This window comes from Oncorhynchus gorbuscha, linkage group LG03 (assembly GCF_021184085.1).
Source record: "Oncorhynchus gorbuscha isolate QuinsamMale2020 ecotype Even-year linkage group LG03, OgorEven_v1.0, whole genome shotgun sequence".
In the NCBI taxonomy this organism is placed as follows: domain Eukaryota; kingdom Metazoa; phylum Chordata; class Actinopteri; order Salmoniformes; family Salmonidae; genus Oncorhynchus; species Oncorhynchus gorbuscha.
The window spans coordinates 9829212-9854574 of NC_060175.1; the positions used below are offsets into that span (position 1 = coordinate 9829212).

General features: G+C 44.1%; 2 protein-coding genes across 2 annotated transcripts; one reads left to right on the forward strand and one right to left on the reverse strand.

Annotated features, from left to right (window-relative positions):
• On the reverse strand, positions 1-25363 carry LOC124032457 (rhamnose-binding lectin-like). The gene is made up of 17 exons (XM_046344861.1): positions 25298-25363; positions 24977-25012; positions 24852-24896; positions 24583-24718; positions 23955-24073; positions 22651-22695; positions 22418-22550; positions 22237-22340; positions 3145-3240; positions 2805-2840; positions 2683-2727; positions 2407-2542; positions 2175-2293; positions 871-915; positions 635-770; positions 450-557; positions 1-233 (listed from the first exon to the last, which is right to left on the reverse strand). Exons 1-16 carry the CDS (start codon positions 25326-25328, stop codon positions 452-454), a joined length of 1368 nt encoding a protein of 455 aa, XP_046200817.1. The 5' UTR covers positions 25329-25363; the 3' UTR covers positions 1-233; positions 450-451.
• On the forward strand, positions 12555-14947 carry LOC124025560 (L-rhamnose-binding lectin CSL3-like). The gene is made up of 9 exons (XM_046338950.1): positions 12555-12655; positions 12946-12981; positions 13062-13106; positions 13240-13375; positions 13502-13620; positions 14063-14107; positions 14208-14343; positions 14421-14528; positions 14768-14947. Exons 1-8 carry the CDS (start codon positions 12625-12627, stop codon positions 14524-14526), a joined length of 654 nt encoding a protein of 217 aa, XP_046194906.1. The 5' UTR covers positions 12555-12624; the 3' UTR covers positions 14527-14528; positions 14768-14947.

Genomic DNA, 25363 nt, shown 5'->3' on the forward strand with positions numbered 1-25363 from the left:
TATTGGTGTGACATTTATTAATGTAAAAGAGGCAACCAGCATCTTCTTCCTGCCGCTTCATTTAATTCAGACCAACAACCACAGTTCAGAAATTGTTTAAGAAATGCTTCAACACATTGTACACAGGTTTACAATGGACATTGAAGTTGATTTAGAGGTTGGAGGAAAACAGCATGACTTGATGAAGATATCCCAGCAGCCTTGTACATCTTCAGGTTCCCCAGGAAGATATCCTGCAAGACAAAATCATCAGCAGGGTAGCCTAGTGGTTAGAGAGTTGGACTAGTAACCGAAATGTTCAAGTACAAATCATGAGCTGAGAATGTACAAATATTTAATTCTGCCCCTGAACAGGCAGTCATTGAAAATAAGAATTTGTTCCTAACTGCCTTGCTAAATAAAAGGTTAAGTAAAACACAAATTCTAGTTCCCAGTAATATAAAACTCACATTCAGTCACAGGTGTAAGCCACATCCAAGTACTTATAGGTTCCGACACAGGGGTCACCGAACACAGAGTTGGATACCTTGACGATACACTGGCGCTCTCCATCACACCTGTGTGTCAACAGGTAGAGGTTAACACCACAGCCAATGACTTCCTACAGCTACTGAAACCTTCAGTGTGAATTTACCTTTCTGCCATTGTGCTGGTGGTGGATTGGCTGAGGCAGTTGGTGTTTTTGAGTTGTTTATGTGAGCGCCCAATGGAACACACATCGTGTTGACGACGACCATAGTTGGCACGCTGAATACGGATCTCACCTCGATCTGAGGAAGAGAAAGGACAAACCTGGGTGTTGGTGTGGGCTAGTGACTAATATACACGTCACCACATGATTCAACTGTACGGTAGTGTTGACCAGCTTACCACATAGTAGTTGAGAATCAGAGCCTTCACATATGATGCTGCTTACTGCAAAGACAACACAGGAGTTACACCACTGGCCAGACACATTAAGACATACATTAGCCTGGTGAAGTGTTAGTGATGGGCACTAACAGGGAATGTTGATTTCAGGTGCATTTTTATAAACTCGTTAGCATGAACCAAAGTACAAAAAGTTAAGCTAGTCATCTGCCACCGTTACCTCTTAGTTTCACTTCCGTATGAGCAGTTCTCAAAAATCTAACATTTTAAGCACATTGGCTGGCTGGCTTGACCTAAACTGGTGAAAAAATAAAGTCGACCGGCTACACCTAATCTGTATTTCTATGCAGTTTGTGCCACTTGTCAGATTGGCTATAAACCCTGCAAAAATGTGTGAGTTGGCCTCGCTAGTTACCGTTCACTGAAACATAGTCAGTGGTAAACCAGATTAAGTGCATAAGCATCAAATAAGCTTGAGACACTTCCCTTCAAATGTGCTTGCTGGCTAATTGAGCTAGATATGTAAATATAACTAGTAACAACAGCAGCATATGAGACAAGTCAAAAAAGTAACAGCAAAAAGGTTCAATGCAGATCGTCATTCAGCAGTTATGGCTTGGGGGAAGTAGAAGCCGTTCAGGGTCCTGGTGGTTCCAGACTTGGTGCATCCGTACCATTTGTTATGGAGTAACATAGACCAGTAGAACTGGGGTGGCGCGAGTCAATGACAATGTAGGGCCCGCCGACACACGTGGTGTCGATATCCTGATGCAGGGAGCGCGGCCTCTCATGTACTGGGCCGTACGCTATACCCTCTGAAGCACCTTGTGGTCAGATGCCATACCTAGTGGTGATGCAGCCAGTCAAAAAGCTCTCAATGGTGTAGAATTCAGGATCGGAGGGCTGATTCCAATCCTTTTAGCCTCCTGGCAGGGAGGGGCTCGGCCCTCCATTTCCTGTAGTCCACTACCGGTTCCTGTGGCATCACACTGCCAGGTCTCTGACCTCCCTATAGGCTACTCAAACTAAACAAGTTGCATATCCACAGCTTGCTAGGGTTAGTTATCAGGTGAGGGTGGTTTACACTTGGAGAAACAAAGTTAACAAGCTGGTATCATAGGGGAACCAACCCATTAGATTCCTTTTCTAGCAATCAGCTGAGCTTACTTTTTTTACCAGATTAAAAGTGAGTAGGAGAATTAAACAATGTCCCAACATGCCACAGTCATACCGACACTACGTCGAATCCAAATATGGATATCGGTGCCCACCACTAAATAATATTAGCACACATTGAGACTGACTTGTTTCTTGCTGTTGGACACAGGAGTATTTGGTGTCCAGGTACTTATACGTCCCGACACAGGGGTCTCCAAAAACGAAATTGGATGCAGGGACAATACACTCGCTCTTCCCACTGCATCTGTGTGTTTCAAAGACATGTTGAGGTCATGAGTTCATACAGGTTCCAGCACATTTCTGCCATTTTGCTGGTGGTGGTTTACACTACAGCCAAGGAGTTACAGGTTCTAGTACCTTTCTGCCATCTTGTTGGTGGAGGATTGGCTGAGGCAGTTGGTGTCGGTGAGTTGGTCATCAGGGCGCCCAATAGAACACACATCGTGTTGACGACGACCGTAGTTCGCACGCTTGATATGGATCTTACCTCCATCTGAGGGAGATGGAGAACAGTGAAGCACAAAGGAGAGCCAAGTATGGGTGTCTATGGTGTGGGCTAGTGACGCTAATCTACAGTATAAACGATCATAGGTGGTCGGTGAGTATACTGTTCAGCAGTGTGGACTAGCTTACCACATTGCAGTAAAGCATCAGAGCCTTCACACGTGATGCTGATTGCTGCCAGGACAAATGAACAGGAATTACACACCACTCACATTAACTTGGTTAAGTAGTATCATTATTACATACAGTACCTCCATCTGTTAGTGTGCAGCAAGCTGTAGCCAGCACTGAAACAACATCACACAGCAAGTTCAGCAACATTCAACATCATATGCACTTGGACCATGAAGCTACAACTCAGCATTGGTCTCTATATACTCACGCATTTCAGTTATACCAAGTGTATTATATGTCTCATATTACAAGCATTTGTGACAGCATTTGTTACATCACTTTAAATACTGCTTTTCCCAAATGGAACTGAATGTCCCTCAAATCATATTGCATGTACTTCTTTTTACTCACAAATACAAACATTGTCATATATATTTAAATTCAAATCTGCATCAGATACAGATTTTGTATACTCACATGTGACCACCGTCAGTCTCAAAATGCACATGATGCCAGGTACAGGAGTGGTACTAACAGAGAAAATGCAACTGATGATAACAAGATCCAATACACCTGGTATTTATGTTATGTGACATGTCTTAATTTACCCAGGTGTATCTATTTGTCTCCAGGTGCACCTCATTGCAATTAGGGGCCGGAGTTTGCTGGTCAAAACCTGGCTATTGAGTCAGTCTCATGGAGTTAGATAGAGGACTCTAGATGGATGAAATCCATGTTGGCTTGAACATTGCCATTGAGGTCTTCTAGCATTTTAAAGTAGCCATCTATGTCAATCAGTCCTACCACTGTTGTCAAAAAACTTGATTATTGAGTTGCCACTCAGTTCATGGGTGAACAGGGAGGACAGGAGGAGGCTTAGGGCACACCCTTGTTATTCCACAGTCTTGAGGATCAGAGTGGCGGATGTGTTGTTGCCTACCTTCACACCCGAGGTCGGCCCATCTGGGGGCTACTATACATTTTTTGACAATTGGCCAGGACCCTTTTACTACACGGAGTCCTGCTTATCCAACATGACTGATTTGCCGACGTAACCGCACGAAGGGGCTACAAATTACTTTGTCCATCGCGAAGTCCCTCAAAGGCCCTTCTACTAGCCTGCAAGCCCAGGCCCGCAAGCTGTCTGAATCGCTGTGCCTCCAGCTCACTCGGCTACGCATGCCTCTCCCTAATGTCAATATGCCTTGTCCATTGCTGTTTTGATTGGTAATTATTGCCTTATTTCATTGTAGAGCCTCTAGCCCTGCTCAATTCGCCTTAGCTAACCCTTTAGTTCCACGTCCCACACATGCGGCGACCTCATCTGGTTTAAATGATGTTTCTAGAGACAATATATCTCTCATCGTCACTCAATGCATAGGTTTACCTCCACTGTATTCACATACTGCTCTACCTTTGTCTGTACATTATGCCTTGAATCTATTCTACCGTGCCCAGAAACTCTGTTCTTCTGGTGATGTAGAGGTTAACCCAGGCCCTGCTGTGGCTAGCTCCACTCCCATTCCCCAGTCGCTTCTGTAACCGCCAAAGCCTCGGTTTCATGCATGTTACCATTAGAAGCCTCCTCCCTAAGTTTGTTTTATTCACTGCTTTAGCACACTCTGTCAACCCGGATGTCCTAGCCGTGTCTGAATCCTGACTTGGGAATACTTCCAAAAACCCTGAAATGTCCATCTTTAACTATAACATTTTCTAACAGATTGCAACTCCGCCCCTTTGGATGTTCTATCTACTGCAGAGACAGCCTGCAGAGTTCGAACTATCCAGGTCTGTGCCCAAATAATTTTGCAAACCCAATTTTTCAGTTTATGATTTGTTAAAAAAGTTTGAAATATCCAATAAATGTCGTTCCACTTCATGATTGTGTCCCACTTGTTGTTGATTCTTCACAAAAAAATACAGTTTTATATCTTTATGTTTGACGCCTGAAATGTGGCAAAAGGTTGCAAAGTTCAAGGGGGCCGAATACTTTCGCAAGGCACTGTACATTGTCACCCAGTAAACTTTGATACCATGTCCAATATCCCAATTCACGTGGATTTTCCGTAAGAGTTATGTGAAGGCCAATTAGATGATCCGATCGCATTCGGTCTCCTATTGTCCATTGGTTTGTTATGGGATGAGCAGAGCAGTACCACAACGACAGTCCCACAGGACATATTAATGATGGCATAATATAAATAAATAATAAACTTTGTGGATCACGCCGCCATTTCCCGATATTCTGGTTCACATAATTTCAGGTTGACAAAAGTATAGTGTCGCATCATTGTACCATCTAAACTGCAGTGAAATATATTTTCAGACCAAAAATACTATTTTCAGCTGTTAGACACTGGTGTACAAAAATGTAACTACTGATCGCTTTGGATAAAAGCATCTGCTAAATGGCATATATTATTATTATTATTATTATCTACCACTTAGACTTGATTTCAATGTGGGACAGATACATTTTGGTGCATTGCCGAAATACTTATTTTCCACCATAATTTGCAAATAAATTCATAAAAAATCCTACAATGTGATTTTCTGGATTTTTTTTCTAATTTTGTCTGTCATAGTTGAAGTGTACCTATGATGAAATTACAGGCCTCTCTCATCTTTTTAAGTGGGAAACTTGCACAATTGGTGACTGACTAAATACTTTTTGCCTCACTGTATATCACCAACATGTATCCTGCTTCACAAGATGATCCAGCCTGCTTGACCATGCACAAGCAAAACATCCGTGATAAGTACAAAGTCATCCCTGCCCCCGCTTCGGCCAATCGTATCACGTCTCTGTTCCTAATCTCCGCCTACAATCAGCAACTTAACAGGGAGCCAGCAACACAGAGAATAGTTAAGAACTGGACATTGGAGGCAGATTTAATAATGCAGGACTGTTTTGAGAATACTGATTGGAATATGTTCTTAGATTCATCCACAGTGGCCTCCCGAGTGGCGCAGCAGTCTAAGGAACTGCATCTCAGTGCTAGAGACATTACTACAGACCCGGGTTCAGCCGGTGGGGCTTTACTTGACACAAGTCACCAGTTGAATGGCGTTTCCTCTGACACATTGATACATCTGGCTTCCAGGTTAAGCTGGCGGGAGTTAATCAGCGCGGTTTGGCAGGTCATGTTTCGGAGGATGCATGAATCAACCTTCACCTCTCGCTAGCACGTTGGGGAGTTGCAGCGATTAGACAAGATTTAAACTTGGGGAGAAAAAGGGGGTAAAAAAAGACAGTCCACCCAGGACTCATTCATCAACATTGAAGAATCTACATCATCAATCACAGTCTTCTTTAGGAGATGTGTTGATGATGATGTGCCCACAATAAAAATCCGAACACGTCTCAACCAAAAACCCTGGATGAACGGAGATATTCCATACTGCGGCATTCGATGTCAGAAGAACGAACATGATGAACTGGTGTTGTGCAATGCCTAGCAGGTACGAGCTCCAAAAATAAGTAAGAATTCAAAAAGACAAGACTGAAACTTGAATGGATGTTCGACAACTCAAACTTGCATCGCCTGGCAAGGACTTCAGACTATCACAGACTGAAAAAGCCAATCTTGCTGTGTGATGCCCACCAAAGCCTCCCTCTCAGGCGAGCTTAACCAGTTGAAGCTATGGGGGCGCTATTTCATTATTGGATAAAAAAACGTTCCCTTTTTAAGCGCAATATTTTGTCACAAAAAGATGCTCGACTATGCATATAATTGGCAGCTTTGGAAAGAAAACACGTTTTCAAAACTGCAAAGATATTATCTGTGAGTGCCACAGAAATCATGCTACAGGCGAAACCAAGATGAAACCTCAAACAGGAAATGAGCTGAATTTCTGAGGCTCTGTTTTTCTGTCGTCTCCTTATATGGCTGTGAAATTGCCATGAACGCTTATGCTTATGCTCTCTGCCGTTCGTCCAAAATGTCTGCAGCATTGTGACGTATTTGTAGGCATATCATTGGAAGATTGGCCATAAGAGACTACATTTGCCAGGGGTCCTCCTGTCTTTTATCGATGGCGGTTATGATATCATTTAGTACCTTGAGTGTGGTTGAGGTGCACCCGTGACCGGCTCGGAAACCAGATTGCATAGCGGAGAAGGTACGGTGGGATTCGAGATGGTCAGTGACCTGTTTGTTGACTTGGCTTTCGAAGACCTTAGATAGGCAGGGCAGGATGGATATAGGTCTGTAACAGTTTGGGTCCAGGGTGTCTTCCCCTTTAAAGAGGGGGATGACTGCGGCAGCTTTCCAGTCCTTGGGGATCTCGGACGATATGAAAGAGAGGTTGAACAGGCTGGTAATAGGGGTTGCGACAATGGCGGCGGATAGTTTCACAAATAGAGGGTCCAGATTGTCAAGCCCAGCTGATTTGTACAGGTCCAGGTTTTGGAGCTCTTTCAGAACATCTGCTATCTGGATTTGGGTAAAGGAGAACCTGGAGAGGCTTGGGCGAGGAGCTGCGGGGGGGTGGAGCTGTTGGCCGAGGTTGGAGTAGCCAGGCGGAAGGCATGGCCAGCCGTTGAGAAATGCTTGTTGAAGTTTTCGATAATCATGGATTTATCCGTGGTGACCGTGTTACCTAGCCTCAGTGCAGTGGGCAGCTGGGAGGAGGTGCTCTTGTTCTCCATGGACTTCACAGTGTCCCAGAAATTTTGGAGTTGGAGCTACAGGATGCAAACTTCTGCCTGAAGGAGCTGGCCTTAGCTTTCCTGACTGACTGCGTGTATTGGTTCCTGACTTCCCTGAACAGTTCCATATCACGGGGACTATTCGATGCTATTGCAGTACGCCACAGGATGTTTTTGTGCTGGTCGAGGGCAGTCAAGTCTGGAGTGAACTTAGTTCTGCATTTTTTGAACGGAGCATGTTTATCTAAAATGGAGAGGAAGCTACTTTTAAAGAATGACCAGATATCCTCAACTGACGGGATGAGGTCAATGTCCTTCCAGGATACCCGGGCCAGGTCGATTAGGAAGGCCTGCTCACAGAAGTGTTTTAGGGAGCGTTTGACAGTGATGAGGGGTGGTCGTTTGACTGCGGCTCCATAGCGGATACAGTCAATGAGGCAGTGATCGCTGAGATCCTGGTTGAAGACAGCGGAGGTGTATTTGGAGGGCCAGTTGGTCAGGATGACGTCTATGAGGGTGCCCTTGTTTACAGAGTTAGGGTTGTACCTGGTGGGTTCCTTGATGATTTGTGTGAGATTGAGGGCATCTATCTTAGATTGTAGGACTGCCGGGGTGTTAAGCATATCCCAGTTTAGGTCACCTAGCAGAACAAACTCTGAAGCTAGATGGGGGGCAATCAATTCACAAATGGTGTCCAGGGCACAGCTGGGAGCTGAGGGGGGTCGGTAGCAGGCGGAAACAGTGAGAGACTTATTTCTGGAGAGAGTGATTTTCAGAATTAGTAGTTTCGAACTGTTTGGGTATGGACCTGGAAAGTATGACATTACTTTGCAGGCTATCTCTGCAGTAGACTGCAACTCATCCCCCTTTAGCAGTTCTATCTTTACGGAAGATGTTATAGTTGGGTATGGAAATCTCTGAATTTTTGGTGGCCTTCCTGAGAGCAGGATTCAGACACAGCAAGAACATCAAGGTTAGCAGAGTGTGCTAAAGCAGTGAGTAAAACAAACTTAGGGAGGAGGCTTCTGATGTTGACATGCATGAAACCAAGGCTTTTTCGATCACAGAAGTCAACAAATGAGGGTTCCTGGGGACATGCAGGGCCTGGGTTTACCTCCACATCACCCGCGGAACAGAGAAGGAGTAGTATGAGGGTGCGGCTAAAGGCTATCAAAACTGGTCGCCTAGAGCGTTGGGGACAGAGAATAAGAGGAGCAGGTTTCTGGGCATGGTAGAATATATTCAGGGCATAATGCGCAGACAGGGGTATGGTGGGGTGCGGGTACAGCGGAGGTAAGCCCAGGCCCCGGGTGATGATGAGAGAGGTTGTATCTCTGGACATGCTGGTTGTAATGGGTGAGGTCACCGCATGTGTGGGAGGTGGGACAAAGGAGTTATCAGGGGTATGAAGAGTGGAACTAGGGGCTGAATTGTGAACTAAAACAATGATAACTAACCTGAACAACAGTATACAAGGCATATTGACATTTGAGAGAGACATACAGCGAGGCATACAGTAAACACAGGTGTTGAATTGGGAGAGCTAGCTAAAACAGTAGGTTAGACAGCAACAGCTAATCTGCTAGCATGACAACAGCAGGTAAAATGGCGTTGACTAGGCAACGGGGCCAACAGATAAAACAAACAAGCAGAATGGAGTACCGTGATTAATGGACAGTCCAGCGTGCATCAGCTATGTGGCCAAAAGATCAGTGTCCAGGGGGCAGCGGTGGATGGGGCAGGGAAGCTGGACTGGCGAGTGTTATCCAGGTTTAAAAAACTAACAATGACTAAATAGCTTGTAGCTAGTTAGCTGGTTAGCTTCTGGAGGTTCTTGAGTGTGTTCTAAAAAATTTAAAATAATAGCGATTCCGTATCACATTGGGTGAGGCAGGTTTCCGGGAGGTATAAATAAATTAAAAATCAAAAAGAGAAAGAAAGTAAATATGGGTGTTTGGGACGCGGCGATGCAGACGGTTAGCAGGCCTGTGCTAGCAAGCTAACAGTTCGTAGATAGCTAGATAGCTAGTTGTGAAGATCCAGTAGGTCCGTTATGCTCTGGTTAGAGTCACGTTTTTCGAACTGGCGAGAGCTTTCCGGGCTGAAGGTTAGCTGATGACCGGTTAGCTGAAGACGGCTGGTGGTTAACTGGCTAGCTTCAGTTGAGCTTCAGTTGAGGTGTTCCGGTTCCGAAGTAAATATAAATACTTTAGGAAAAATAGCTACATTGGGTGAGGCGGGTTGCAGGAGAGTATTTGGAAGCTTAGGTTTAGCAAAAAGTTTTTAAAGAGATATGCGAAGAAAAATATGTAAAGAAAATCGAAAAAGAAACGATATATACAGGGGACACTACACGACAGGACGACTTACTGCTACGCCACCTTGGAAAAAAGGTAATGGGCTTGAGTAATGAGCTTGAGGCTGTAGTCACGATCCAGGATCCGGGTTGGCTCGACGCAAGAAGTTAACTCATTCTATGTTCGCTTCGAGGTAGACAAATCAAGTCATCAAGGAGAACTCTTGCTGCTCTGAATGACCAGGTGCTTCAAAGGATTTGATTGTTGACTTCTGGAAGCAGAGGATGGAACATACCCTGATCCACATCAATGGGACTGCAGTAGAGAGAGTCACAAGTTTTAAATTTCTCAGCGACCACATCACTGCGGACTCGTCATGGACCAACATGACAACAGCGTCTGAATGCTGGCGGTGCTTTCACTCTGTGTGCTCTGGACAGCTAGCGAGCCGTGGAGAGCAGGCGAGCAGATGGGCTTTCAGGGGACGTCGCGACGGGGGAGCCAGGTGAAACCCCCTCGGGCGGATTATGTCTGTTGTCCAGTCGTGATGGATCGGCAGGGCTCCATATGCAGACAGGCGAGATATGTCCTGGCAAAAGGTAGCTGATGACCACTAGCAGTGGCAAGCTGACTACTAGCTAGTTAGCTGGCTAGCTTCTGTTGGGGGTTCCGGATCAAATGTAAAGAAAATAGCAGAATCATACTACATCACCAAGCTTGGGCAATTGGTCTCAACCCCGCCCTTTGCAGCTGGTCAACAACACCTTCGCCACACTGATCCTGAACACTGTGGAACAACAAGGGTGTGTGCTCAGCCTCCTCCTGTCCTCCCTGTTCACCCATGACTGAGTGGCAACTCAATAATCAAGTTGGCTCACAACAGTGGTAGGCCTGATATCCAACAACGACAAGACGGCATACAGGGAGGATGTGAGGGCACAGACGCAATGGTGCCGGGAAAATAACCTCTCCCTCATTGTCAACAAAACAACGACAGCAGAGAGAGCTAATCCCCATCCACTTCTACAGGGTCGCACTGGAGAGGACAAAAAGCTTCAAGTTACTGGGCGTGCACTTCACAATCAACCTGAAATGGTCCATTCATAGAGACAATGTGATGAAGGCGCAACAGCGGCTACTCAACCTCAGGAGGCTGAAGAAATTTGGCTTGTCCTGTAAGGCCCTCATGAACTTCTACAGGTGCACCATTGAGAGGATCCTGTAGGGCTGTGCCAACACCTAGTATGGCAATTGCAACCAAAGGGCTCCCCAAATGGTGGTGCGGTCAGCCCAACGCATCACCGGGAGCATATTGCCTGCCCTCCAGGACACCTACAGCGCTCGGTGTCACAGATACGCCAAGAAGATCATCAAGGACCTCAACCACCCGAACCACTGCCTGTTCACCCCGCTATCATCCAGAAGGCGAAGTCAGTACAGGTGCATCAAAGCTGGGACCGAGAGACTGAAAAACAGCTTCTATCTCAAGGCCATCAGACTGTTAAACAGCCACCACTAACATTGAGTGGCTGCTGCCAACACACTGTCATTGACACTGACCCAACTCCAGCCACTTTAATAATGGGAATTGATGGGAAATGATGTAAATATATCACTAGCCACTTTAAACAATGCTACCTTATATAATGTTACTTACCCTACATTATTCATCTCATATGCATACGTTATACTGTACTCTACATCATCGACTGCATCCTTATGTAATACATGTATCACTAGCCACTTTAACTATGCCACTTTGTTTACTTTGTCTACATACTCATCTCATATGTATATACTGTACTCGATACCATCTACTGTATGCTGCTCTGTACCATCACTCATTCATATATCCTTATGTACATATTCCTTATCCCCTTACACTGTGTATAAGACAGTAGTTTTGGAATTGTTAGTTAGATAACTTGTTGGTTATCACTGCATTGTCGGAACTAGAAGCACAAGCATTTCGCTACACTCGCATTAACATCTGCTAACCATGTGTATGTGACAAATAAAATTGGATTTGATTTGATTTGATTTCACTAGGACCAGCCTTTCTGGTCCATGGCGATGAAGCCTGATAAGTGCAACACCCAAAGGGCTGCAACGTTGACGGGCAAGGCACCTGTCCAGCAGCCCTGAGAATGGACAGTTGAGAGGAAGAGGACACATACTCTGCCACCAGAACAACACATCGTAGGGATCGGACCATAGAGAATGATAGTCACAGTATATATGTTTCCCATTATGGAGTACGTGAGCGCAAGGGCAGCTCCATTCAAATCAAATAACAAATGTAATTACATTAGAGACAATAGAGGCAATATTCATTTTATTAAAGTAGTCCATTGTCTTCTATAATTTCTATGAGTTGGCAAACAAACTTAAAGGCTGCACACCATCACAGAGTGTGTTGTTTGAAAAGGTACTATATGAAGCCAAAGTTGGCAATTTAATGCCACCTACAGTTATGCAGTGTTTGCGCAAGAGTAGGATTAATTGGCTGATCCCTCCTGATTACCCGGATTGAATAATGGGGAGGGTTAGGCAGGATGCAACCTTTTGGAAGGTTCAGATAAAAATGTGCTATATTGAACAAATATGTCTCCCCGACATGGAGATTATTAAGGAAATACGTTGTCTCTATTCATGAAATGTATATCTGCAATGCTCAAAGGTTTTGCAACGGGAAGTGGCCCGTGTGATTCTTCCTTAACGAAGAAGCTCCACCTAGATGGCTACTTTGTTGGAAGCCCTCAGTGGCATTGTTCATGCCAACATGGATTTCATCCTTCTAGAGTCCTCTATCTAACTCCATGAGACTGACTCAATAGCCAGGTTTTGACCGGCAAACGCCGGCCCCTAATTGCAATGAGCTGCACCTGGAGACAAATAGATACACCTGCGTAAATTAAGACATGTCACACAACATAAATACCAGGTGTATTAGATCTTGTTATCATCAGTTGCATTTTCTCTGTTAGTACCACTCCTGTACCTGGCATCATGTGCATTTTGAGACTGACGGTGGTCACATGTGAGTATACAAAATCTTTATCTGATGCAGATTAGAATTTAAATATATATGACAATGTTTGTATTTGTAAGTAAAATGAAGTACATGTAATATGATTTGAGGGACATTCAGTTCCTTTTGGGCAAAAAGGTATTCAAAGCATGGAATATGAGGCCAACTGCTGAACTTGACTATAATACATTTAGTATAACTGAAATGCTTTAGTATAGACCAATGCTGAGTTGTAGCTTCATGGTCCAAGTGCATATGATGTTGAATGTTGCTGAACTTGCTGTGTGATGTTGTTTCAGTGCTGGCTACAGCTTGCTGCACACTAACAGATGGAGGTACTGTATGTAATAATGATGATACTACTTAACCAAGCCAATGTGAGTGGTGTGTAATTCCTGTTCATTTGTCCTGGCAGCAATCAGCATCACGTGTGAAGGCTCTGATGCTTTACTGCAATGTGGTAAGCTAGTCCACACTGCTGAACAGTATACTCACCTATGATCGTTTCTACTGTAGATTAGCGTCATTATCCCACACTATAGAGACCCATACTTGGCTCTCCTTTGTGCTTCACTGTTCTCCATCTCCCTCAGATGGAGGTAAGATCCATATCAAGCGCGCGAACTACGGTCGTCGTCAACAGGATGTGTGTTCTATTGGGCGCCCTGATAACCAACTCACAGACACCAACTGCGTCAGCCAAACCACCACCAGCAAGATGGCAGAAAGGTACTAGAACCTGTAACTCCTTGGCTGTAGTGTAAACAACCACCAGCAAGATGGCAGAAATGTGCTGGAACCTGTTGTGTTTACCTGTATGAACTCATGACCTCAACATGTCTTTGAAACACACAGATGCAGTGGGAAGAGCGAGTGTATTGTCCCTGCATCCAATTCTGTTTTTGGAGACCCCTGTGTCGGGACTTATAAGTACCTGGACACCAAATACTCCTGTGTCCAACAGCAAGAAACAAGTCAGTCTCTGAATGTGTGCTAATATTATTTTGTGGTGTGCACCGATATCCATATTTTGATTTGACGTGGTGTCTGTATGACTGTGTTTAATTCCCCTACCCACTTTTAATCTTGTAAAAGAGTAAGCTCAGCTGATTGCTAGGAAATGAATATAATGGGTTGGTTCCCCTATGATATCAGCTTGTTACCTTTTGTTTCTACAAGTGTAAACCACCATCACCTACTATGCAACTTGTTTAGTTTGAGTAGCCTATAGGGAGATCAGACCTGGATGACGCGCCTAACTTTTTGTACTTTGGTTCATGCTAACGAGTTTATAATGACTTAAAAAACACACCTGAAATCAACATTCCCTGTTAGTGCCCATCACTAACACTTACCAGGCTAATGTATGTCTTAATGTGTCTGGCCAGTGGTGTAACTCCTGTGTTGTCTTTGCAGTAAGCAGCATCATATGTGAAGGCTCTGATTCTCAACTACTATGTGGTAAGCTGGTCAACACTACCGTACAGTTGAATCATGGGGTGCCGTGTATATTAGTCACTAGCCCACACCAACACCCAGGTTTGTCCTTTCTCTTCCTCAGATCGAGGTGAGATCCGTATTCAGCGTGCCAACTATGGTCGTCGTCAACACGATGTGTGTTCCATTGGGCGCTCACATAAACAACTCAAAAACACCAACTGCCTCAGCCAATCCACCACCAGCACAATGGCAGAAAGGTAAATGCACACTGAAGGTTTCAGTACCTGTAGGAAGTCATTGGCTGTGGTGTTAACCTCTACCTGTTGACACACAGGTGTGATGGAGAGCGCCAGTGTATCGTCAAGGTATCCAACTCTGTGTTCGGTGACCCCTGTGTCGGAACCTACAAGTACTTGGATGTGGCTTACATCTGTGACTGAATGTGAGTTTTGTGCAAGCACACATTACTGGGAACTAGAATTTGTGTTTACCTACCTTTTATTTAGTTAAGAACAAATTCTTATTTTCAATGACGGCCTAGGAACAGTGGGTTGACTGCATGTTCAGGGGCAGAATGAAATATTTGTACATTGTCAGCTCATGATTTGTACTTGCAACCTTTCGGTGACTAGTCCAACTCTCTAACCACTAGACTACCCTGCTGATGATTTTGTCTTGCAGGATATCTTCCTGGTGAACCTGAAGATGTACGAGGCTGCTGGGATATCTTCATCAGGTTGTGCTGTTTTCCTCCAACCTCTAAATCAACTTCAATGACCATTGTAAACCTGTGTAGATGGTGCTGAACAATTTCTGAACTGTGGTTGTTGGTCTGAATTAAATGAATTTGCTTGAAGACTATCCTAGTTGCCTCTTGTACATTAATAAATGTCACACCAATATTACTGAACATGGATCCTTTATTCTCTCTTACAAGCTTTTCACCGGACTCATTTGTATCTGGGGCTAACGTGCCTTTTGTCTTGATGTCTGTAATCTGTGCCCACCTTTAGTGGCAGTTGTGGACAAGTTAAATACTCATTGTGATCACTTTCCTGACCACCTCAGGTGGTATGATCTGGCTGTTCAAACTATTTTTAAATCAATTGTACCTGAGTCTCCACTCACTGACAGGTAGTACTTATGTGACCAGCAGCCTTGATGGTTCTAATTTGCATGCATCAGCAGCTCACCTGGTCACAAAGCAGGCTGGGTAAGACAGTTGTATACAATGTGTGGACCCTACAAAACTTGATCGCTAAGTGGTTGGCTCATGAACCAAATGTTACCGTGATGTGTCGCTTCAGTTTCACTATTTCATCTGGTCATAAACATACTTGCATGGAAGCTGCCTAACTTCATCACCTTAGTCATCTAACAGCCTCTTAGCCAGAGACACAAAGGGTCAACGGCATGTCGACAGATCTCCCACTGTCAAATGGGGACCTGACCGATACAGCCCTCCAAGAGCTGCCCCTCAAGCATCAGATTCCACCCTGAGAAATGCATATTATTCCATTCCCTGCCGCATGCACCACCAATGAACGAGAAACATACAGGCCAGTATAACAGCAAGGCCAACCATGTATGGAACCATGTCCATCTGAGCATTTTAATGAGTCTCTGCATTTGTACAAACACCTCAGTGTCATTCAAATGTTTCTGTTTTCAAATGTTTTTGTTTTATTTGGAATTTTACACCTGTCATTCTATCTATCGCCCAGCAACTCCACTCCCACTTATCTCCAATTCCACATCCCAACCCTCAGCTTCCCTTAGCCGGTCTCTGCTGGCCACACACTTTGGATTTCTACGCAGCATATATATTTCAACTCTGATTAACATACACTTTCTATTGAATAGACTCTACAGGTTGAGAAATAGATCAAATCTAGGGTCAATGTTTTGCATTTTCAACCACTCCTGGGAAGCAACTTGAGGGTAATACTAAAATGGTCACTTGATTCTATATACTCACTAAATTTGCATAAGCTGAAAAGCACAAGTCTTAAATCAACTCATACACCCTGTACCATGGAATCAGTAAATAATATCTCTTCCCAGCTATTTTGCAATCTAAATGACACTATCAACATCCTGGTCCTTAAATATAACTGGTATAGTTTCCTATTTATGCTATTTTTATTCCTCCTCCAGTTCTGACCATTTATATTGGGCAGACAGACCACTTCCCTGCCTCCTCCTTCTGCTGCTACCTGCCTCCTCCAGTTCTGATCATTTATATTGGGCAGACGGACCACTTCCCTGCCTCCTCCTTCTGCTACCTGCCTCCAGTTCTGACCATTTATATTGGGCAGACAGACCACTTCCCTGCCTCCTCCTTCTGCTGCTACCTGCCTCCAGTTCTGATCATTTATATTGGGCAGACGGACCACTTCCCTGCCTCCTTCTGCTGCCACCTGCCTCCAGTTTTGATCATTTATATTGGGCAGACAGACCACTTACCTGCCTCCTGCTGCCACCTGCCTCCTCCAGTTTTGATCATTTATATTGGGCAGACGGACCACTTCCCTGCCTCCTTCTGCTGCTACCTGCCTCCTCCAGTTTTGATCATTTATATTGGGCAGACGGACCACTTCCCTGCCTCCTTCTGCTGCCACCTGCCTCTAGTTTTGATCATTTATATTGGGCAGACAGACCACTTCCATGCCTCCTCCTTCTGCTGCTACCTGCCTCCTCCAGTTCTGATCATTTATATTAGGCAGACAGACCACTTCCCTGCCTCCTCCTTCTGCTGCTACCTGCCTCCTCCAGTTCTGATCATTTATATTAGGCAGACAGACCACTTCCCTGCCTCCTTCTGCTGCCACCTGCCTCCTCTAGTTTTGATAATTTATATTGGGCAGACAGACCACCTCCCTTCCTCCTCCTTCTGCTGCTACCTGCCTCCTCCAGTTCTGATCATTTATATTAGGCAGACAGACCACTTCCCTACCTCCTCCTTCTGCTGCTACCTGCGTCCTCCAGTTCTGATCATTTATATTGGGCAGACAGACCACTTCCCTACCTCCTCCTGATGCTACCTGCCTCCTCCAGTTCTGATCATTTATATTGGGCAGACAGACCACTTCCCTACCTCCTTCTGCTGCTACCTGCCTCCTCCAGTTCTGATCATTTATATTGGGCAGACAGACCACTTCCCTACCTCCTCCTGCTGCCACCTGCCTCCTCCAGTTCTGATCATTTATATTGGGCAGACAGACCACTTCCCTACCTCCTTCTGCTGCTACCTGCCTCCTCCAGTTCTGATCATTTATATTGGGCAGACAGACCACTTCCCTACCTCCTCCTGCTGCCACCTGCCTCCTCCAGTTCTGATCATTTATAGTGGGCAGACAGGCCACTTCCCTACCTCCTTCTGCTGCTACCTGCCTCCATTTATATTGGGCAGACGGACCACTTCCCTGCCTCCTTCTGCTGCCACCTGCCTCCTCCAGTTTTGATCATTTATATTGGGCAGACGGACCACTTCCCTGCCTCCTTCTGCTGCTACCTGCCTCCTCCAGTTCTGATCATTTATATTAGGCAGACAGACCACTTCCCTGCCTCCTCCTTCTGCTGCTACCTGCCTCCTCCAGTTCTGATCATTTATATTAGGCAGACAGACCACTTCCCTGCCTCCTTCTGCTGCCACCTGCCTCCTCTAGTTTTGATCATTTATATTGGGCAGACAGACCACTTCCCTTCCTCCTCCTTCTGCTGCTACCTGCCTCCTCCAGTTCTGATCATTTATATTAGGCAGACAGACCACTTCCCTACCTCCTCCTGATGCTACCTGCCTCCTCCAGTTCTGATCATTTATATTGGGCAGACAGACCACTTCCCTACCTCCTTCTGCTGCTACCTGCCTCCTCCAGTTCTGATCATTTATATTGGGCAGACAGACCACTTCCCTACCTCCTCCTGCTGCCACCTGCCTCCTCCAGTTCTGATCATTTATATTGGGCAGACAGACCACTTCCCTACCTCCTCCTGCTGCCACCTGCCTCCTCCAGTTCTGATCATTTATATTGGGCAGACAGACCACTTCCCTACCTCCTCCTGATGCTACCTGCCTCCTCCAGTTCTGATCATTTATATTAGGCAGACAGACCACTTCCCTACCTCCTCCTGCTGCCACCTGCCTCCTCCAGTTCTGATCATTTATATTGGGCAGACAGACCACTTCCCTACCTCCTGCTGCCACCTGCCTCCTCCAGTTCTGATCATTTATATTGGGCAGACAGACCACTTCCCTACCTCCTCCTGCTGCCACCTGCCTCCATTTATATTGGGCAGACAGGCCACTTCCCTACCTCCTTCTGCTGCTACCTGCCTCCATTTATATTGGGCAGACAGGCCACTTCCCTACCTCCTTCTGCTGCCACCTGCCTCCATTTTGGGGGTAATGCTCTAGTCAATTGGTTATCATCTTGGACTCAGCAGACCTTTCCATATAATTCTGATAACTCCATAAAAGACAACTCAACCGTTCCAATTTACAATAATATTAAACAAAATACCCTTCTAAAACTTGTTTCCCATAAATACAGGTCTTTCATCACCCAGCACATTTATATTCAGCCATAATATTTGATCTATCTTTTCAGGGAATTCAGGAATGAAATTGAAATTGTAGCCAGCTCAGCAATGCTTGTTTGAAAAAGTGAGACACCAGTCAATCAAAAATGAGACATTGAAATCTGTACACAGATAAAAAAGTGATTTAAACAGTGGATTAGCTTTTCTTAGTAGTTTACTTGAGAACCATTTAGGGTTCAAGTGAAACTTTTGAATAAGTGAAGATTCTGGAGATGTTTAGTGCTTTTATATATAATAATCTCACAACACCAAATTCATATTTATTATAAAGCCAGCTTGTCCTGCATACCACTCATCATCCCACTGCTGATTTGCTTCCGAAGCTAAGCTAAGCAGAGTTGGTCCTGGTAAGTCCCTGGATGGGAGAACAGATGCTTCTGGAAGTGGTGTTGGAGGGTCAGTAGGAGGCACCCTTTCCTCTTGTCTAAAACATATCCCAATGACCAAAGGCAGTAGGGTGCCGTCTTTTGGATGGGACGTTAAATGGGTGTCCTGACTCTCGGTGGTCAATAAAGATCCCATGACACTGATCGCAACAGTAGGGGTGTTAACCACAGTGTCCTGGCTAAATTCCCAAACTGTACTTCATACCATCATGGCCACCTAATCATCCCCGGTTTAAAATTGGTTCATTCATCCCCCCTATTCTACCCTGTAATTATTCCCCAGGTTGTTGCTGTAAATGAGTATGTGTTTCCAGACAACTTACCAGTTTAAATAAAAATATACAAATGTATAAATATAGATAGGCACACTGTATCTTGTCTGGTTTAGCGTCCCAGATAAAGCTAAATATTTTTGGCTCATACGATTTGAAAAACAAATCATCAAGAGTAGACAGAGCCATAAGTAAGTGAGTAAACTGAGATATGACTAAGGAGTTAATCAGGGCAAATTTTCCATAAATAGACAGGTATTTATCTCTACATTTAATATTTTTTTAAATGAATACCAAGCATTTCTACTTCATCAGCCCATTTTAAATATGAACTGCATAGTTATGTACAAGTTGTACTTTTTTAACGATCAAATACGTAATATTGTACACTTATCATAATCAGGTTTTAGTCCAGAGAGTCCAGAAAAGTTATCTAGATCTTCAATGAGACAATGCAGGGATCTAGCTAGCAGATTAAATATTGAACTTGAGTCATCAGCATACATGGACACCTTTGTTTTTAAGCCTTGGATTTCTAATCCTCTAATGTTGTTATTTGATATGATTTAATAGCTAGCATTTCGATGGCCATAATGAATAGATATGGTGACAGTGGACACCCTTGTTTAACTCTTCTTGACAATTCAAAACTCTCTGAGAAGTAGCTGCTGTTTACTATTTTACACCTGGGTTTGCTATACAGTACTTTTAACCATTTCTAAGAGAATCACCGAAAATGTAAACATCCAGGTATTTTATGAATACATTTGTAGTCCGTAATTGCCTAAAGACCCTGCCACATATACATATCTTGTCTGGGCCATTTAATTGCGACTCCATTTTGTCCCTATACTGACAACATATCCCGAGTGAGCAATGTTTCCGTAAAACATAAAATGTTACGTCTGATGTCTCTCTGGAAGAAAACTGTTGCCCTAATTTCGTCCACAAAATGCTGCATAATAATGACTTGAAGCAAGGTGACCGTCTGTCTGCGCCATCTTTTGATCATTTAGCTTCCTCCTTTAAAATATAAAATGGAGAATCACAGATAAGTTTGTTTGTAATAGAGAACATTAGATGCTCTAGAAAAAAGTTCATCCATTTATTTTTCCTCTAATTTATTTTGTATCAGTTTTTTTTATTCCTGTACGATTAGAGAATGTATGTCCCTTGTTAGTCCTGTCTCTTCACCCAGAAGCTGCTTTTTTTATTGTTGAAAATTGAATGACCTCTGAAGGTACATTTAAAGTTATCCCAAACAAGGGGATTTGCTGAACTTATGTTGTACTGGAAAAATATAAATTTTGTCTAAATTAAACATACATTGTCACCCAGTAAACTTTGATACCATGTCCAATATCCCCATCCACGTGGACATTCCGTAAAAGTTGTGAATGCCAATTAGATGATCCGATCGCATTCGGTCTCTTTTCCATAGGTTTGTTATGGGATGAGCAGAGCCGTACCACAACGACAGTCCCACAGGACATAATGTTGGCATAATATACATAAAAAATAAACTATGGATCACGCTGCCATTTCCTGATATTCTGGGTCGCCTAATTTTAGTTTGACAAAAGTATAGTGTCGCATCATTGTACCATCTAAACTGCAGTGAAATATATTCAGACCAAACATACTATTTTCAGCTGTTAGACACTGGTGTACAAAAATGTAAATCAGCATTGAAATGGCGTACTGATCTACCACTTAGACTTAATTTAAATGAGGGACAGATACATTTTTGGTGCATTGCCGAAATATGGTGGACAGTGCCAGAGATATGTTTGAGGAGATGGTGAAACTCCCTTGGCATCGTATTAATGCCCGTTTTGTATGTTGCCCATACGTTGCCAATGGGCTGCGCAGTGCATTCTTGTTTATTCTGGAACAAGGAGAGCTCAAGGAGTGAATGGGAATCAATTGGGCGCTAGCTCAAAAACCCAACTTTAGCATGAATTCCGTGAACATTTGCAAAATTGCAACTGTAATCCGCGATGTTTGATAATATCGTATTGCTCTGGAATAGTGACATTATCTACTTTTGAGGATAATAGTCAGGTTTCTCGACTTTGAGATGGCATTGCTTGATGATTAGCTTAGCAACTGTGTGACGCTTTATGACAACGTGAATGTGATTCGTCAAAAGTTTGTGGGGCGTTATGTTTCTCCATTCATTGGCCAATGGGAGTTTCTCCTACTGTTCTCTAAAAATCAAAAGCAGCCTTGGCAGGTTTCTCACCAACATGTATCCTGCTTCACAAGAGGATCCAGCCTGCTTGACCATGCACAAGCAAAACATCTGTGAGAAGTACAATGTCAGAAACCCCCTAAAACCCCCAGCAAACAATCAGCAGTGGCAATCTAGAAAGGCCAAAACCTCTATGTGGGGTGGCCAGTCTCTGTTCCTAATAAAGGACACATGTTCAGGTGGTAATATTGGTGTGACATTTATTAATGTACAAGAGGCAACCAGTATCTTCTTCCTGCCGCTTCATTTAATTCAGACCAACAACCACAGTTCAGAAATTGTTTAAGAAATGCTTCAACACAATGTACACAGGTTTACAATGGACATTGAAGTTGATTTAGAGGTTGGAGGAAAACAGCATGACGTGATGAAGATATCCCAGCAGCCTTATACATCTTCAGGTTCCCCAGGAAGATATCCTGCAAGACAAAATCATCAGCAGGGTAGCCTAGTGGTTAGACAGCTGGACTAGTAACCGAAATGTTCAAGTACAAATCATGAGCTGAGAATGTACAAATAAATTCTGCCCCTGAACAGGCAGTCATTGAAAATAAGAATGTTCTTAACTGCCTTGCTAAATAAAAGGTTAAGTAAAACACAAATTCTAGTTCCCAGTAATATATAAAACTCACATTCAGTCACAGGTGTAAGCCACATCCAAGTACTTATAGGTTCCGACACAGGGGTCACCGAACACAGAGTTGGATACCTTGACGATACACTGGCGCTCTCCATCACACCTGTGTGTCAACAGGTAGAGGTTAACACCACAGCCAATGACTTCCTACAGCTACTGAAACCTTCAGTGTGAATTTACCTTTCTGCCATTGTGCTGGTGGTGGATTGGCTGAGGCAGTTGGTGTTTTTGAGTTGTTTATGTGAGCGCCCAATGGAACACACATCGTGTTGACGGCCATAGTTGGCACGCTGAATACGGATCTCACCTCGATCTGAGGAAGAGAAAGGACAAACCTGGGTGTTGGTGTGGGCTAGTGACTAATATACACGTCACCACATGATTCAACTGTACGGTAGTGTTGACCAGCTTACCACATAGTAGTTGAGAATCAGAGCCTTCACATATGATGCTGCTTACTGCAAAGACAACACAGGAGTTACACCACTGGCCAGACACATTAAGACATACATTAGCCTGGTGAAGTGTTAGTGATGGGCACTAACAGGGAATGTTGATTTCAGGTGCATTTTTATAAACTCGTTAGCATGAACCAAAGTACAAAAAGTTAAGCTAGTCATCTGCCACCGTTACCTCTTAGTTTCACTTCCGTTTGAGCAGTTCTCAAAAATCTAACATTTTAAGCACATTGGCTGGCTGGCTTGACCTAAACTGGTGAAAAAATAAAGTCGACCGGCTACACCTAATCTGTATTTCTATGCAGTTTGTGCCACTTGTCAGATTGGCTATAAACCCTGCAAAAATGTGTGAGTTGGCCTCGCTAGTTACCGTTCACTGAAACATAGTCAGTGGTAAACCAGATTAAGTGCATAAGCATCAAATAAGCTTGAGACACTTCCCTTCAAATGTGCTTGCTGGCTAATTGAGCTAGATATGTAAATATAACTAGTAACAACAGCAGCATATGAGACAAGTCAAAAAAGTAACAGCAAAAAGGTTCAATACAGATCGTCATTCAGCAGTTATGGCTTGGGGGAAGTAGAAGCCGTTCAGGGTCCTGGTGGTTCCAGACTTGGTGCATCCGTACCATTTGTTATGGAGTAACATAGACCAGTAGAACTGGGGTGGCGCGAGTCAATGACAATGTAGGGCCCGCCGACACACGTGGTGTCGATATCCTGATGCAGGGAGCGCGGCCTCTCATGTACTGGGCCGTACGCTATACCCTCTGAAGCACCTTGTGGTCAGATGCCATACCTAGTGGTGATGCAGCCAGTCAAAAAGCTCTCAATGGTGTAGAATTCAGGATCGGAGGGCTGATTCCGATCCTTTTAGCCTCCTGGCAGGGAGGGGCTCGGCCCTCCATTTCCTGTAGTCCACTACCGGTTCCTGTGGCATCACACTGCCAGGTCTCTGACCTCCCTATAGGCTACTCAAACTAAACAAGTTGCATATCCACAGCTTGCTAGGGTTAGTTATCAGGTGAGGGTGGTTTACACTTGGAGAAACAAAGTTAACAAGCTGGTATCATAGGGGAACCAACCAATTATATTCATTTTCTAGCAATCAGCTGAGCTTACTTTTTTTACCAGATTAAAAGTGAGTAGGAGAATTAAACAATGTCCCAACATGCCACAGTCATACCGACACTACGTCGAATCCAAATATGGATATCGGTGCCCACCACTAAATAATATTAGCACACATTGAGACTGACTTGTTTCTTGCTGTTGGACACAGGAGTATTTGGTGTCCAGGTACTTATAAGTCCCGACACAGGGGTCTCCAAAAACGAAATTGGATGCAGGGACAATACACTCGCTCTTCCCACTGCATCTGTGTGTTTCAAAGACATGTTGAGGTCATGTTAAGGTCATGAGTTCATACAGGTAAACACAACAGGTTGCAGCACATTTCTGCCATCTTGCTGGTGGTGGTTTTACAGGTTCTAGTACCTTTCTGCCATCTTGCTGGTGGTGGTTTCTGCAGGTTCTAGTACCTTTCTGCCATCTTGCTGGTGGTGGTTTACACTACAGCCAAGGAGTTACAGGTTCTAGTACCTTTCTGCCATCTTGCTGGTGGTGGTGAGAGGTTCTAGTACCTTTCTGCCATCTTGCTGGTGGTGGTTTACACTACAGCCAAGGAGTTACAGGTTCTAGTACCTTTCTGCCATCTTGCTGGTGGTGGTTTACACTACAGCCAAGGAGTTACAGGTTCTAGTACCTTTCTGCCATCTTGCTGGTGGTGGTTTACACTACAGCCAAGGAGTTACAGGTTCTAGTACCTTTCTGCCATCTTGCTGGTGGTGGTTTACACTACAGCCAAGGAGTTACAGGTTCTAGTACCTTTCTGCCATCTTGCTGGTGGAGGATTGGCTGAGGCAGTTGGTGTCGGTGAGTTGGTTATCAGGGCGCCCAATAGAACAAACATCGTGTTGACGACGACCGTAGTTCGCACGCTTGATATGGATTTTACCTCCATCTGAGGGAGATGGAGAACAGTGAAGCACAAAGGAGAGCCAAGTATGGGTGTCTATGGTGTGGGCTAGTGACGCTAATCTACAGTATAAACGATCATAGGTGAGTATACTGTTCAGCAGTGTGGACTAGCTTACCACATTGCAGTAAAGCATCAGAGCCTTCACACGTGATGCTGATTGCTGCCAGGACAAATGAACAGGAATTACACACCACTCACATTGGCTTGGTTAAGTAGTATCAAGATTATTACATACAGTACCTCCATCTGTTAGTGTGCAGCAAGCTGTAGCCAGCACTGAAACAACATCACACAGCAAGTTCAGCAACATTCAACATCATATGCACTTGGACCATGAAGCTACAACTCAGCATTGGTCTCTATACTCATTTCAGTTATACTAAATGTATTATAGTCAAGTTCAGCATTTGGTTTCATATTCCATGCTTTGAATAACTTTTTGCCCAAAAGGAACTGAATGTCCCTCAAATCATATGACATGTGCTTCTATTACTCACAAATACATTTGGTCATATATATTTAAATTCTAATCTGCATCAGATACAGATTTTGTATACTCACATGTGACCACCGTCAGTCTCAAAATGCACATGATGCCAGGTACAGGAGTGGTACTAACAGAAAAAA